Source organism: Carcharhinus amblyrhynchos, unplaced genomic scaffold (assembly GCF_965287045.1).
Source record: "Carcharhinus amblyrhynchos unplaced genomic scaffold, sCarAmb.v2.hapA chromosome_345, whole genome shotgun sequence".
Classification (NCBI taxonomy): Eukaryota; Metazoa; Chordata; class Chondrichthyes; order Carcharhiniformes; family Carcharhinidae; genus Carcharhinus; species Carcharhinus amblyrhynchos.
Window position 1 is genome coordinate 54,984 of NW_027650085.1, and position 15,133 is coordinate 70,116.

A 15,133-nucleotide genomic window follows, 5' to 3' on the forward strand; every position below is an offset into this window, starting at 1 on the left:
TGTCTTTGTGCAGATAGATTTGGGAAGGAAATGATCATATTCAATGATAGAACAGACTCAAAAAGCTGCATAGAATCATAGAATCCCTACAGTGCAGGAGAAGGCCCTTCGGCCCATCGATCTTACACTGACAATAATCCCACTCAGGCCCAATCCCCACATATTTAAAGTTTATTTATTAGTGTCACAAGTAGGCTTACATTAACGCTGCAATGAAGTTACTGTGAAAATCCCCTAGCTGCCACATTTCAGCACCTGTTTGTGCACACTGAGGGAGAATTTAGCATCTAACCTGCACGTCCTTTGGAGTGTGGGAGAAAATCGGAGCACCCGGAGGAAACCCACGCAGACACGGAGAGAATGTGCAAACTCCACACAGACAGTGACCCAAGCCGGAATTGAACCCGGGTCCCTGGCACTGTGAGGCAGCAGTGCTAACCCACTGTGCCACCATACCGCTCCTGATGACCTACTCCGGCTCCTGATAATCTCTCGCACCAACATTTACCCTGCTAATCCCTTGTCATGGCCAATGTGTCCAACCTGCACATTTTTGGAGTGTGGGCACCCGGAGGAAACCCACGCAGACACGGGGAGAATGTGCAGACTGCGCACAGACAGTGACCTGAGGCGAGAATGAACCTGGATCCCTGGCGCTGTGAGGCAGCAATGCTAACCACTGTGCTGCTCCTAATGATGTACTCCTGCTCCTGTATGGTGTAGTCCAGGAATACACTCGCGGTAAAGTGCTTCGGGGTATCCGAACTTTGCTGTACAAACATGAATCATTCTTTCTGTTGGTGTCTCAGCAGCTGAACTATTAGGTGGCTTTGCTCAGTTGAGCGTGTATCTGAATCACACAAAACAATTGATCGAGGCTCTGTGAGGAACAAGCTTAGAGGCCAGGACACAGGAGGTTTTTGCATTACTCACCGTTAGAGCTTGCTAAGCTGCTGGAGCAGTACAACACTCGCTGACTGTGCCATACTGGAAATCTCTGGCAAACCTGTCAAGCAAAGAGAGGAGGTTTTAGTGCGAGTGGCATTACACACAATGACCCCACCATCCTCATCATAGCCAGCCCTAAGAGTCCACTGTGTGAATGAACAATGGATTTATGCCACTTCCAAACTTCCCTAGCCCCATGGCAACAGGGCCCCCCGGCAACACTGGCAAAGTGCTAGAGAATCCCAGACCCTCACGTCGTGACCAACATGTAGAGTAGGGCTGCCAGCTCTCCAGGACTTGGTCTCGTTTCAGGATGCGATGTCAGAAAATGTCGGAAACCCAAACCCACACTGCTGACTGTTTCGAGGGAATACAAAAAACACAGGAAATGAGAGTAGGCTATTCAGCCCATCGAGCCTGCTCTCACCTTATCCAACTGCGGTCTTAAGTCCTGCCTATCCCTCCCTCACAACCCTAGGCTCCCTCAAATCAATCAAAACATCTACTGAACACAAAAACAGAAAATGCTGGAAAATCTCAGCAGGTCTGACAGCGTCTGTGGAGAGAGAATAGAGCCAATGTTTCGAGTGAGGATGACCCTTTGTCAGAGGTCTGATGCAGGATCATCCAGACTTGAAATGTTGGTTCATTCTCTCTCCACAGACACTGTCAGACCTGCTGAGATTTTCCAGCATTTTCTATTTTTGTTTCAGGTTCCAGCATCCACAGTATTATACGAAAATCTATTCAACTCAAGTCTTGAATAGATCCAATGACTGAATCTTCCCTGGACTAAGAGAATTCCAAAGACCTCATGCACCTCGGGCATACTCCCTCCCACTTTTTTCCATCAGGAAAAAGATACGAAAGGTCTGAAATTGTGTAACAACTGACTCAAGAACAGCTTTCAAATGGACCTTGCATTCATTAAGCTGATCTTTCTCTGCATCCTACCTGTAACTGTAACACTACATTCTGCACAGTCTCTTTCTCCTCTATGAACAATATGCATTGTCTGTATAGAAACAGAAACAATACTTTTCACTGTATCTCAATAGAATCATAAAATCCCTAGGGTGGGGAGGAGGCCATTTGGCCCAGCAAGACTGCACCGACCACAGTTCCACCCAGGCCCTATCCCCATAACCCCATACATTTACCCTACCTAATACCAACAACACTAAGGGTCAATTTATCATGGCCAATCAACCTAACCAGCACATCTTTGGACTGTGGGAGGAAACTGGAGTACATGGAGGAAACCCACGCAGACACGGGGAGAATGTGCAAACTCCACACAGTGTCCCGAGGCTGGAATCGAACCTGGTCCGTGGCACCGTGGGGCGGCAGTGCTAGCCCACCGAGCCGCCCAATACATCTGACGATAATAAACCAAATCAACTTGAGGAACATCCACTCGGCACCTACCCTGTCAAGGCGCACCCCTCCCACCCCACCACAGAATCTGAGATGTTTCAATAAGATAACAAGGAAGGGGGAGAGGTTACAGAGGAGGAAGCAGAGAGGTGTTATTTTTAATTATGCAGCAATGGTCTTGGACCCGGTGAGGGATTCTGAGCAGCTCTTGCAGCTCGAGAGGGGAGTGAGCTCAACATCTGTGGAGTTTGAGTTTTCATTGGTCATTATTTTTTCAAACATCATTAAGCTGCTGTGAATAGTGCTGATTGTGCACATCGATTAGCAATGGAACGCAGCAAATCACAGCCTGCGGGAGAGTGCGGGGTTAATGAGCTCTGCACTGAATGTACAGCACAGAGCTCAGCCGGTGCCTCCAATCGCACATTGTCAAAGTCAAACATATGACAATGACGGGAAGAAAAGTCTTGTTTTTAACTTAAATTAATTGTGGCCAACTACCAGCTCTGAATTAGTGAGAGTGTCACTGGAGCCCCTGACTGCCTGCTGCAGGGTGACAAAACAATCAGCTCAGCTCCAAGCTTTGTCCCATTGCCACAGTCCAAGGCTGCCCATTCTGACAGAGGGGCATCATCCTGTCAGAGGGGCATTGCCAAGGCTGCATTTCCCTGTTGGAGGGGCATTGCTGAGGGTGTGCCACTCTGTCAGAAGGTAATCGCTGAGGGGGTGCCACCCAGAGGGGCATTGCTGAGGGGGTGCTGCCCCAAAGGGGCATAGCTGAGGAGGGCAGCGCCGATGTGGGGAGGGGGGCCACCCCATTGGAGGGGCATTGCCGAGGGGGGACAGCGCAGAGGGGCTGCTGCCTGTTGGAAGGGCAAGGCTGTGGAAATGCCATGTCAGAGCGATGGTGCTGAGGGAACGCTGCACTGGAAGGGCAGTGCTGAGGGAGTGCCACACTGTTGGAGGAGCAGTGCTGAGGGAGTGCCACACTGTTGGAGGAGCAGCACTGAGGGAGCGTCAGGCTCTTGGAGGAACATCCTCAAATTTGGCCATTAAACAAGTGGTCTCCATAAACATCAAACACAAGTCTCCACGTGGCCAGCAGACCCACTCGAAAAAACACAGTATAATAATGATCATAAACTCTAAACCCGAGGCTCGTGTACATCTCACACATCTTGCTTCAACTTAGTTCTTCCAGTCTCATGGGGGCCAACAGGCAGCAAGATGTCACCAGCGGGCAGATCCACCACAGTTCACTCCAGTGACAGCAGTGCCCCGATCGCAAAGGTCCTCCAGCAGGTCTCCTTCAACCAACCCACCCATCACCTTCCGCCAGCTGGTGCCCGCGTGTCGCAGCTCTGCAATGATTGTTTGCTCAGATATTTGGGGCGCTGACGGAAAACCACTGACCTTAAGTGTCAACTCTGCTTCTCTCTCCAAAGACACTGCCAGAGTTGTGCGTGCGTGTTCATTTCTACACTTCCAGCACCTGCACAGTGAGTTATATTTTGTGCAGTTGCTGACATATGCGCAGAATGATTAGAATACAAAGGCAGGAGTGAAGCATGTGCTCAGGAAATTACTTCCAAATCAACAGTGATGGGAGGCTGAGGGACCGCAGGCTGCCTGCTGCTGAAATCCGGAATGGTGCAGACAGATGGGAATTGTTTCCTGCGACGCAGGTGGTTTAAAAAAAAAACCCTGGACTTATTTAAGGAACAGCTGTGATGCTCTGGGAGGGAGATACAGTAGACAGGGAGAATGGAACATCTCATGAGGGCCAAATGGCCTTCCCCCGTATCTGGTGGAGGCAAGTCCAGTTTTACTGGGTGCAGCAGTAGCTCTGGGTTGCCTCACCGTGTTCCCCACCCCAATTATAGAGCCCCCTCAGTGCAGAAACAAGCCATGTGGCCCATCGAAGTCTGTACCGACTCTCCGGTGCAGGCCCTAACTCTGCATGTACCAAGTTACATCAAGTTTATTTAATCGGTCACAAGTAGGCTTACATTAACACTGCAATGAAGTTACTGTGAAAATTCCCTAGTCGCCACACACCGGTGCCTGCTCGGGTACATTGAGGGAGAATTTAGCATGGCAAATGCACCTAACCAGCACATCTTTCGGACTGTGGGAGGAAACCAGAACACCCGGAGGAAACCCACGCAGGCTCGGGGAGAACGTGCAGACTCCGCACAGACAGTGACCCAAGCAGGGAACTGAACCTGGGCCTCTGGTGCTGTGAGGCCGCAGCGCTAACCACTGTGCCACGGTACATGTACCATGGCTAATACTTAGACTTCTTTGGACATTAAAGGGCAATTTAGCACGGCCAATCCACCTAACCCGCACGTCTTTGGACTGTGGGAGGAAACCGGAGAAAACACACACAGACACGGGGAGAATGTGCAAACTCCGTACAGACAGTGACCCAAGCCGGGAATCGAACCCGGGTCCCTGGCGCTGTGAGGCAGCAGTGCTAACCACTCTGCCATCCCTGGGTACTCCCACTTTGTCAGCGATAGACAGTCACATCATTAATGGAATGAGGCTGGAAAGCGTTCATGCCTCTGAATATTACTCTGAACTAAGCAGATCGCCGCGAGCCTGGATTCTTCTCTCCCTTGGGGAAGATAAGGAGGCATTAAATAATCATGACAGACTAAATGAGATTCTTGCCAACATTACCATTTGGACTGGAAGACGGCTTAAAATGTAGAAGAGTCAGCTCAGCAGGGGAATGGTACAGTCTTCAAGAGAGGTGAATTCTTTAAAGAGAGATCGGAGCGTGGGGAGAGATTGGAGAGTGGGGAGAGATCGGAGAGTGGGGAGAGATGGGGAGGCAGACAGATAGACAGAAGTTGGGCTGGAAGTGGAGGTGCGTGTGCAAGGGCACTGAGTGCGGGAGAGGGAGTGAGAGACCGAAAAGAAAACAGAAAAGGAATTCAGAAAACAACAGCAGCTGTAGCGTGCATTAATATTTGATCAGGTAATTTTAATCGCTCCAAGAGTTGTCTTGAAATATTAAATAACCCAACACCAATATAGTGTGAAAACCAACTCACTCGCAATAACCTGGTGTTTGGTGCCATGAATCTGCACTCTATAGGGAATGGATTTGAATAATAACTACATTTAAAGGTTCCTGAATAGTCACCAGAGAGAAATTAATCTGTGTTGGCTGGAATGGGAATCCGAAAACATCTTCAAAGAATCGCTGGAAACCAAAGGTTAAGGCGGAGAGACCGAGTACATGAGGAGAAAGGAAGAGAAAAGATGAAGGGATGTGGGAGGAGGCTCGCGTGAAACATGTACACCACCTGAGATCAATTAAACTCAATGTCCTGTTGCTGTCTCAGAAATTTCAGGTATAAAAAAAATCAAAAATCAATGTTCTGTCTGCCTAACAGCAGCTCTTTCTGAGGGCACTTCCAGCTCCATCATTTCTTCTCGGGTTATTTTAGACACCAAGCTCTGGTCAGACCACATTTGGAGTATTGAGAGCAGTTTTGGCCCCCTTATCTAAGGACGGATGTGCTGGCCTTGGAAAGGGTCCAGAGGAGGTTCACAAGAATGATTCCTGGAATGAAGAGCTTGTTATGTGAGGAACGGTTGAGGACTCTGGGTCTGTACTCATTGGAATTTAGAAGGATGAGGGAGGGATCTTATTGAAACTTACAGGATACTGCAAGGCCCGGATGGAGTAGACGTGGAGAGGATGTTTTCACTAGTAGGGAAAACTAGAACCAGAGAGCACAACCTCAGGCGAAAGGGGCGATCCTTTAAAACAGAGATGAGGAGGAATTTCTTCAGCCAGAGAGTGGTGAACCTGTGGAACTCTTTGCCACAGGAGGCTGTGGAGGCCAGGTCATTGAGTGTCTTTAAGACAGATAGACCGGTTCTTGATTAATAAGGGGATCAGGGGTTATGGGGAAAAGGCAGGAGAATGGGAATGAGAAAAATATCAGCCATGATTGAATGGCAGAGCAGACTCGATGGGCCCAAGACTCCCCTGCCTAACCCTGTTAGAATTTTATAAGTTTCTGTGAGGTTCCCTCTCACTCTTCTAAGGAGGTAAAAAATATAAAAGATCCAATAAAACCCTGTAGGGAATTCAGGAGATACCTTTTTCTCTGGAGAACGTGGTGAGAAGGTGAGACTGGCTACCATGGAGAGTAGTTGAAGGGAATTTCATAGATACATTTAAGGGGAAAACTGGATAAACAAATAAGGAGATGAAGAGGTGGGGGAACAGATCCCTGGCATAAACACTGAAACAGACCGGTGCGGCAGATTTCATGTAACTAATATGCGCACATGCATACATGCTAGCGTCCTATACATGTCATGCACATACAGCTCGTGTGAGTTGTGTGTTATGCTGCCACCTTTTTCTTAAAAACTGCTTATTTGGACTAAAAATCAAATCAAAACAGGGTCCAAAAGGTTCAATGCCAAAGATTCACAAAGGTCCACCTGCCAAGCAAAGGAAACTGGGCACAGCCTCCATCTGCGCTGGAACTGAGACAGACAAAACCAAGCCAGAGGAACTGCTTTTAATTCCAATAGCTCCAACCAGTGGGAGCTGAATCACCTTGCAAAATATATCATCCGACCCCAATTACTATTATACACAGAGTAGATCACACATGGGTGCATCATTATTGGGCAATCTCATAAGTTAGACAAGGAAGAATCACGTATCCACTGTGCAAGAACTCCCTCACATCAATCTCAATCGAATCTCCTGATTAATTTGTATCAGATGGTCTTTTTCTGTCAATTTAATATGAAATAATCTTCCCCATCTACCTGGTCAATACCACATGGAGGTTAAGCTATAGCTGCCTCATTACTAGGCTGGAAGGTCCACGTTTCACCAGCCTTTGCTGATAACTCCTCCCAGCCTGGCGATTGTGCTTGGCATCTTCTGCAAGGCTGGACCCCCTACATCACTGGCACCTCCCAAAATCACCCAAAGTGCTCCCGCCCCATCAACAGAATACAAAAGCCAGGGGTGTACTGCTGAGGCTAAGGCTCTGCTCAGACCTCATTTGGCGTACTGTGAGCAATTTAAAGAAAGATATGCTGGCCTTGGAGATGGTCCAGAGGAGGTTCAGAAGAATGATCCCTGGAATGAAGAGCTTGTCATCCGAGGAGCGTTTGAGGACTCTGGGTCTGTACTCATTGGAGTTTAGAAGAATGAGAGAGGGAATCTCATTGAAACTTACAGGATACTGCTAGGCCTGGATAGAGTGGATGTTTCCATTAGTAACAGAGACTAGGATACGAGGGCACAAGCTCAGAGTAAAGGGACAATCCTTTAGACCTGAGATGAGGAAGAATTTTTTCAGCCAGAGGGTGGTGAATCTGTCGCATTTTCACAGAGGAGGCCAGGTCATTGAAGGCAGAGATAAATAGGTTCTTGATTAACAAGGGGATCAAAGATTATGGGGGAAAGACAGGAGAATGGGATTGAGAAACAGCAGCCGTGATCGAATTTTGGAGCAGACTTGATACACTGAGTGGCCTAATTCAACTCCTATATCTAATGGTCTTACGGTCTAATATCTCACAGTGCCCTGATTTGGGAAAGAATCTCTGTCCCTTCATGGTCACTAGGTCAAAGGCCTACCTAATGTCATATATAAATGGTTAACAGATCGGATATGCTAACATATGACATGGATGATGATGAATCATTGACATCAGTATTAAGAGGAATGAAAGAGAAAGGGAGAGAGATAGGGGCTGGAACGTTCAGGAACAGCACGCCCACTCTGCAACATGCTATAGTGATAAACAAGTGTCAAACAAGTGCCAGAATATGATTACAGTCTGTTCAGTAAGAACATGCCTAGAATCCATAGATAAGAGGGACCATCCCAATACATCCACCAGCCCGGGGTGGGGGCACCCCCCTCATGTTGACAGTTCAAGATAAGTGGTGGCTTATCACCACCAACTTGAGGCCACTTAGAGAATGGTGATCAAAGCTGGGCTTTTTTTTATTCCTTCATGGAACATAGGAGTTGGGGGCTGAGCAGCATTTATTGCTCATCCATAGTTGCCCGAGAGCAGTCGAGAGTCGACCGCGCTGCCGCGGGGTCTGGAGTCACATGCAGGCCAGACCAGGTAAGGACGGCAGATTTCCTTCCCTAAAGGACAATGGTGAACCAGATGGGGTTTTTCTGACAATCGACAATGGTTTCATGGTCATCAGCAGATTCTTAATTCCAGATTTCTTTTTAAATATTGAATTCAAATTTCACCATCTGCCGTGGCAGGATTCGAACCCGGGTCCCCTGAACATTGGCTGAGTTTCTGGATTGATAGTCTAGCCATAATACCACTGGGCCATCACCTCCATTTGCCACCAACAGCCACATTCTGAGATTGTTAATACTTTTTGAGAAAAAAAATGACCCACACTCAGAATAAGACATCCTTCACAAGGACACAATGGAACCAGAATGCCTGCAGACTGTTTTCCACCATCACCAAGACAACAACACAATTACAATTTCAGAATTGTAATTTCAGAAGGAAACTTGACCTCAAAGCATGCTGTTCCCATCAGTTAGCTGCGGAATACTGTGGTTTATTTTTGAATACTTGTTTGTACAGCAGCCACTTTTCCAACTTCCAACCAGTACCAAGAACACTCGAGCTAATTTGTGCTTCTTACTTCCAAATATGGAAATGCCCAGCACACTGTCAAACCATTCAGGATCATGTTTCCTCAGTCGGAGTGCACACAGCTCGGCGTGTCCCCAGAGAGGGTGGAATCTGAACCGAGGAAGGAACATTGATCATTCCCCTACACAATACATATCGATGCAGACAAATCCTCCCTTCACAGGCACATCATTCTCTCTCACTCTCTCCAGGAAATGAGTTCTGCATCCTTATTTCTGGAAAGCCCCGAGTGCTCTGTTACAGTGCATTGTGCAAGACTGAAAATCATCTCCAAATTTCAAAAATACCTCGAGACACCCCTCTCCACCCCCCCCCGCTGTCCTCTCTTCACCCCGCTGTCCTCTCTTCACCCCACTGTCCTCCCCCCCACTATCCTCCCCCCCCTCCCCACCCCGCTGTCCTCCTCCCCCCCCTCCCCACCCCGCTGTCCTCCTCCCCCCCCTCCCCACCCCGCTGTCCTCCTCCCCTCCCTCCCCACCCCGCTGTCCTCCTCCCCTCCCTCCCCACCCCGCTGTCCTCCTCCCCCCCCTCCCCACCCCGCTGTCCTCCTCCCCCCCCTCCCCACCCCGCTGTCCTCCTCCCCCCCTCTCCCCACCCCGCTGTCCTCCCCCCCCTGCTGTCCTCCCCCCCACTCTCCCCACCCCGCTGTCCTACTGCCCTCCCCTCACCCCACAGAGCAGATTTACCCAGATGTTGCCTGGTACGGAGGGCATTAGCTACGAGGAGAGGTTGGAGAAACTTGCTTCATTCTCACTGGAATGACAGAGGCTGAGGGGTGGCCTGACAGAAGTCTACAAGATTATGAGGGGAACGGACAGAGTGGATAGTCAGAAGTTTTTTCCACAGGGTGGAAGAGTCAATTACTAGGGGGCACAGGTTTAAGGTGCGAGGGGTAAGGTTTAAAGGAGATGTACGAGGCAAGTTTTTTTTTTACACAGGGTGGTGAGGGCCTGGAACTCCCTCACGGGGGACGTAATGGAAGCAGATACGATAGTGACTTTTAAGGAGCATCTTGACAAATATGTGAATGGGATGGAATATAGTCCCTGAAGGGTAAGGGGTTTTAGTTCAGACCAGCAGCATGGTCAGTGCAGTCTTGGAGGGCTGAAGGGCCTGTTCCTGTGCTGTAATTTTCCCCATTTTCTTTGTTTCCACCAATTTCTTCCCCCTCCTCTCACCCAACTACCCTCCCCTTTCTCCCCACCCCCCCCCCACACATTTCCTGGACAACATTTATCAACCACTGCCTGGAGATGTGACATTGAAGCGGTTGGTTCCACACCATCTCTCCAATTTCTGCACCACCTGGTTACAGTTGTTGTTACGCTAAACAATGTCTTAGGGTTTATGTTATCTCTGCGATCTCCTCCTCCTCCTCCTCCGAGATCTCTCCAACTTCTTGCTCATTCTCGAGTATTTTCATTCCACCAGAGGGGGCTGTGCCTTCAGTTACTCGGGCCTGACGCTCCCAAATTCTTTCCTTAAACCCATCTGTCCCTCTTTACCTCAGGCACCTCCTTAAAACCTAATCTTTGAAAGGCTTCTTGTGATCTATGTCGTGTAGCTGAACATGGGTTGGTGACAAATATCGTCTGTTCATGTTTCGGTGGGATATTTCACTGCATTAAAAGGTGCTATATTAATGCAACTTGTATCCCTTAAATTATTTAAAATTTGGAAATGGTATCCCCTTGTGGCTTCTGCTCTTCCTGGTATCTTTAATGTCTTGTAGCTCAGTAACCAGCTCTGTGGTGTCTCTCAGCAGACTGTATTGCTGTTTGCAGTAATCTGTGTGGGACTGGCTCACTAAGTCTTTAACTCCTCCAGCAGTAAAGACCACATTACATCCTTCTCGGGCCAAGTGCTAATAAGTTGGCCTTCCAGGAAACAAACAGCCAGAACCCTCTGGCCTCCAAAGGGTCAAGACATTGGCTTTGTATTTCAGAATTATAACGCGCCGACGCTTCCAGAATGTTCCAATAGGAATTATGCAATTATGGCATCAAGCAGCAAATCCTGAAATTTATTCTGACACTCAATCTGGCAGCCGGCTGCAATCCTTGGCACCAGTGCAGGAGAATAATGTCAGGCTAAATCAGCATTGGGATATCTCATCAATAATCAACGGAGAGCAGCCAACTTCAATGGCATCTTGCGTATGGGTCAGGCAAGTGCCTGTAAGATAAACTGGTTCAGAATTTTCAATGTCTTCAGATTATAATGTTGGAAGGATCACCCTCAGGTTTTGAGACATTAAACCAATGTCCCCTTCTGCTCTCTCAGGTCAAAGAGGAACAAGGGAGCTCCCCCTGGGGTCCCAGTCAGTTTGCATCCTTCAATCAACACCTCAGAAAAAAATACACTATTAAGGTGATTTTCACAATATTGCTTGTGAGAGTTTGCTGTGCACAAATTAGCTGCCACACTTCCTACATCACAACAGTGCCAAAAGTACTTTGTTAGCTGTAACGGCAGCACGATGGCACAGTGGTTAGCACTGCTGCCTCACAGCTCCAGGGACTCAGGTTCCATTCCCATCTTGGGTCATTGTCTGTGTGAAGTTTGTACATTCTCACCATGTCTGTGTGGGTTTCCTCTGGGTGCTCCGGTTTCCTCCCACAGTCCGAAGATTAGATGCATTGGCCATGTTAAATTGCCCCTTAGTGCCTCCAGATGCAAGGTTAGCGAGGTAAATAAGTGAGGTTACAGCGGTGAGGCCTAGGTGGGATTGTTGTCCATGTGGACTCAATGGGCCGAATGGCTTCCTTCTGTACTGTAGAGTTTCAACGTAACGGGGTTTGGGATGTCCTAAGGTGGCACAGAAATGCAAGCCCCTCTTTCTTTAAATGCTATGAAGTAACTGCGCAAGGTTTATCACAATCCTTACAGGAGACCACCACAACAACAACAACTTGCACTTACACAGCACCTTAAACACAGTAAAACATCCCAAGGTGCTCCACAGAAGCGTTACAAACAAAACTCAACACAAAACATTAGGACAAGTGAGCAAAGGTTTGGTCAGAGGGTGGGTTTTACGGAATCTCTTTTGAGGAGGTGAAGAGGTTTGGGGAGCGAAATCCAGAGTTTTAGGCTTAAGCAGCTCAATCATCTAGAAAGATCTGGAATTCCCCTCATCATAGTCTCCAACTGTCTCTGCGATCATCCAAGGGTGAAGTAGAAAGAAAAAAGTAGAAACTCTACTGTACAGAAGGAGGCGATTCAGCCCATCGAGTCTGCATTGACAACAATCCCACTTAGGCCCTACCCCATAACCCACATATTTACCCCACTAACCATTCTTACCTACACATCCTGGGACACTAAGGGGCAATTTAGCATGGCCAATGCACGCAACCCACACATCTTTGGACTGTGGGAGGAAACCAGACAACCCGAAGAAAACCCACGCGGTGGGGGGAGAACATGCAGGCTCCTCACGGACAGTCACCCAAGCCGGGAATCGAGCCCGGGTCCATGGAGCTGTGAGGCAGCAGTGCTAACCACTGTGCCATCGTGCCACCCCAGTGTTTGAAGGAATACATTTCATGGTGGTCTTTGCATGCAAGGTTCTGCTGTCAGTTCTGAATGTGAAACCCATGCTCCATTTAACACTACCGCTTAAGTTCAAGCATTTTTGAGATTTACTGCACATTGTTCCAGAAAGTTCCCTCAGCTCCTCAGAGGTCGGAAGAAGATTTATTTCAGTCCCTTCCTCACTTAGGAATTAGCTGGTGGCTCTCCCCTCTCGGGCTATCAGAGCTTCAGGTCATTGCTATTAAAAGAAACACACTGCTCTTGTTACACAGGGGCCACCTGGGGCCATAGCCTTATGACCTAATGGTCATTTAAACCTTGTGCAATTACTTCATAGCATTTAAAGAAAGAGAGGCTTGCATTTAGGACATCCCAAAACCCCAAACTCTGCTCTAATCCTTACATCAATCATTTTAAACTTTTGAATGGACCTACCTTGCAAAAAGTTGATCTTTCTCTACATCCTAACTATGACTGTAACACCACATTCTTTCCTTTGCTTCTCTATGAATGGTATGCTTTGTCTGTATCGCGCGCAAGAGACAATGCTTTTCACTGTATGCTAATACGTGACAATAATAAATCAAAGCAAAAACCTATATCCTTTATTACTGACCTTTTTTCTGTTCATCAACAATAGGCTCTCACTATCTAAGAGTTGTTAAAAGCAAAAACCCCCTGCTAAGCGTTCAGGTAAATTTAAACTCAACAGTATCATTTGCAAGGACGTGGAAGAGGAGGGTGGGGGGGAGAGAGCAGCTCCCGCAGTCAATCCCAATCAAGCATATTGGCCAAGCCTATTGTGGAATCTTGCTGCGCACAGACTGGCCACTCTACAGGCCAACACGACAGGGAAGTAATGAATTGGAGGCACCATGTGGCTATGTAAGGTGCTATATAAATGCTTGCTGTTTCCTTCCTCTCATCTTGCAAGCTGAACCAATCATCTGGGTTTTGCTCCCTCCATAAGCTGGCGTTTGCCTCAGTAATTCTGGCCAGTGAATGAGGTGAATTAATCAAAGGCCAATAGTAATTGCAACTGGAAGCTCTCCCCACCCTGCCCCCCATCCCAGTCATCAGTCATGAGTAGAAAATCATTTGAAATTAAGAATAAAATTGTCTACCTCTTTTATCTACTTTATTTATTTCTCCCAACTGGCTTGGGTGTTTATAGAATCCCCATAGTGCAGGAGGTGGCCATTCAGCCCATCGAGCCTGCACTGAGCACAATCCCACCCAGGCCCCATCTCCATAACCCCATGCATCTACCCCAGCCAATCCCCCCGACACTAAGGGGCAATCTAGCATGGCTGATCCATCTAACCTGCACATCTTTGTGCTGCGGGAGGAAACCCCTTTGTCTGCGTGGGTTTCCTCCGGGTGCTCCTGTTTCCTCTCACAGTCCAAAGATGTGCGGGTTAGGTGGATTGGCCATGCTAAATTGTGGTCTATCTAGGGTAAACACATGGGGTTATGGAGATAGGGTCTGGGTGGGATTGCGGTCGGTGCAGACTCGATGGGCTGAATGGCCTCCTTCTGCACTGTAGGGAACCTATGGTTCAAACATCACAAACTAACAGCTTTAATTACAACCACTCAAAAGAACAAATGGGGTCGTTAGCAACAAGGATACGCTGGTCAACAAACACTCAAAAGGGTTCAGACCCAACCATGCTGAGAAAAGAATTCCCTTTCACCGAGGCAAAGCTTCTCCTGTCACCATCCAGCTGCTTATATTCATTTCAAACCACCTTGCCGTTCATTGTCTGCAGCCTGTTGTTAATTGAAGGGATTATCTTGTAGCAGTTGCCTAGTGCAGACAATTGGCGCCATGGAGGACACACAAGGCTGCTGGGCTTTTCAGTCTGAGATTCGATAATTGGAGCTCATTAGTTGAACTTTGTACACTTCTTTCTCAATGGAGACATGCACTAATTTGTCAGTCAGGGAGGTGGGGACTGTCTGTACAGGTTGTCTGTACATGCTGTAACAAGGTACAGTCGCACAAGGTTCTTGCTCAAGTACAGCATGACAAAAATGGGTACGGTTCCTCCTCACTCCCCACGCGCCCCCCCTTGCTATGGTGTGATAGGGGCCAGCAATTAGTAAGGTAAAGTTCATTTATTAGTCACAAGTAGCCTTACACTAACACTGCAATAAAGTTACTGTGAAAATCCCCTAGTTGCCACACTCCGGCGCCTGTTTGGATACACTGCGGAAGAATTTAGCACGGCCTAACCAGCACGTCTTTCGGACTGTGGGAGGAAACCGGAGCACCCGGAGGAAACCCACGCAGGCACGGGCAGAATGTGCAGGCTCTGCACAGACAATCTTGGAATTGAACTCGGGTCCCTGACACTGTGAGGCAGCAGTGCTAACCACTGTGCCACCATGTTGTAATAACTGTGGCATCTGTGAGCGCCCCAAGTCTGGCACCGTGCTGATTTATCCAGGTCCTGAATATTTGCCGCGAGGCGTGGCCTGGGACAAGGTCCCATTCAGCTCCAACTATGTACACACGCCTTAGACCAGAGTGCAGAATTTAGCATGTTGCTAGGATACACCAGCCAAA

General features: G+C 48.1%; 1 protein-coding gene across 1 annotated transcript in view; it reads right to left on the reverse strand.

The window, feature by feature from the left end:
• Positions 1 to 15,133, reverse strand: part of LOC145339209 (calcium uniporter protein, mitochondrial-like) — a gene marked incomplete at its 5' end in the record, with an annotated part of 145,929 nt that overhangs the window by 24,749 nt on the left and 106,047 nt on the right. The window contains 1 exon segment of the mRNA XM_080183602.1: positions 934 to 1,005. Coding sequence (XP_080039728.1) covers positions 934 to 1,005 — 72 coding nt within the window.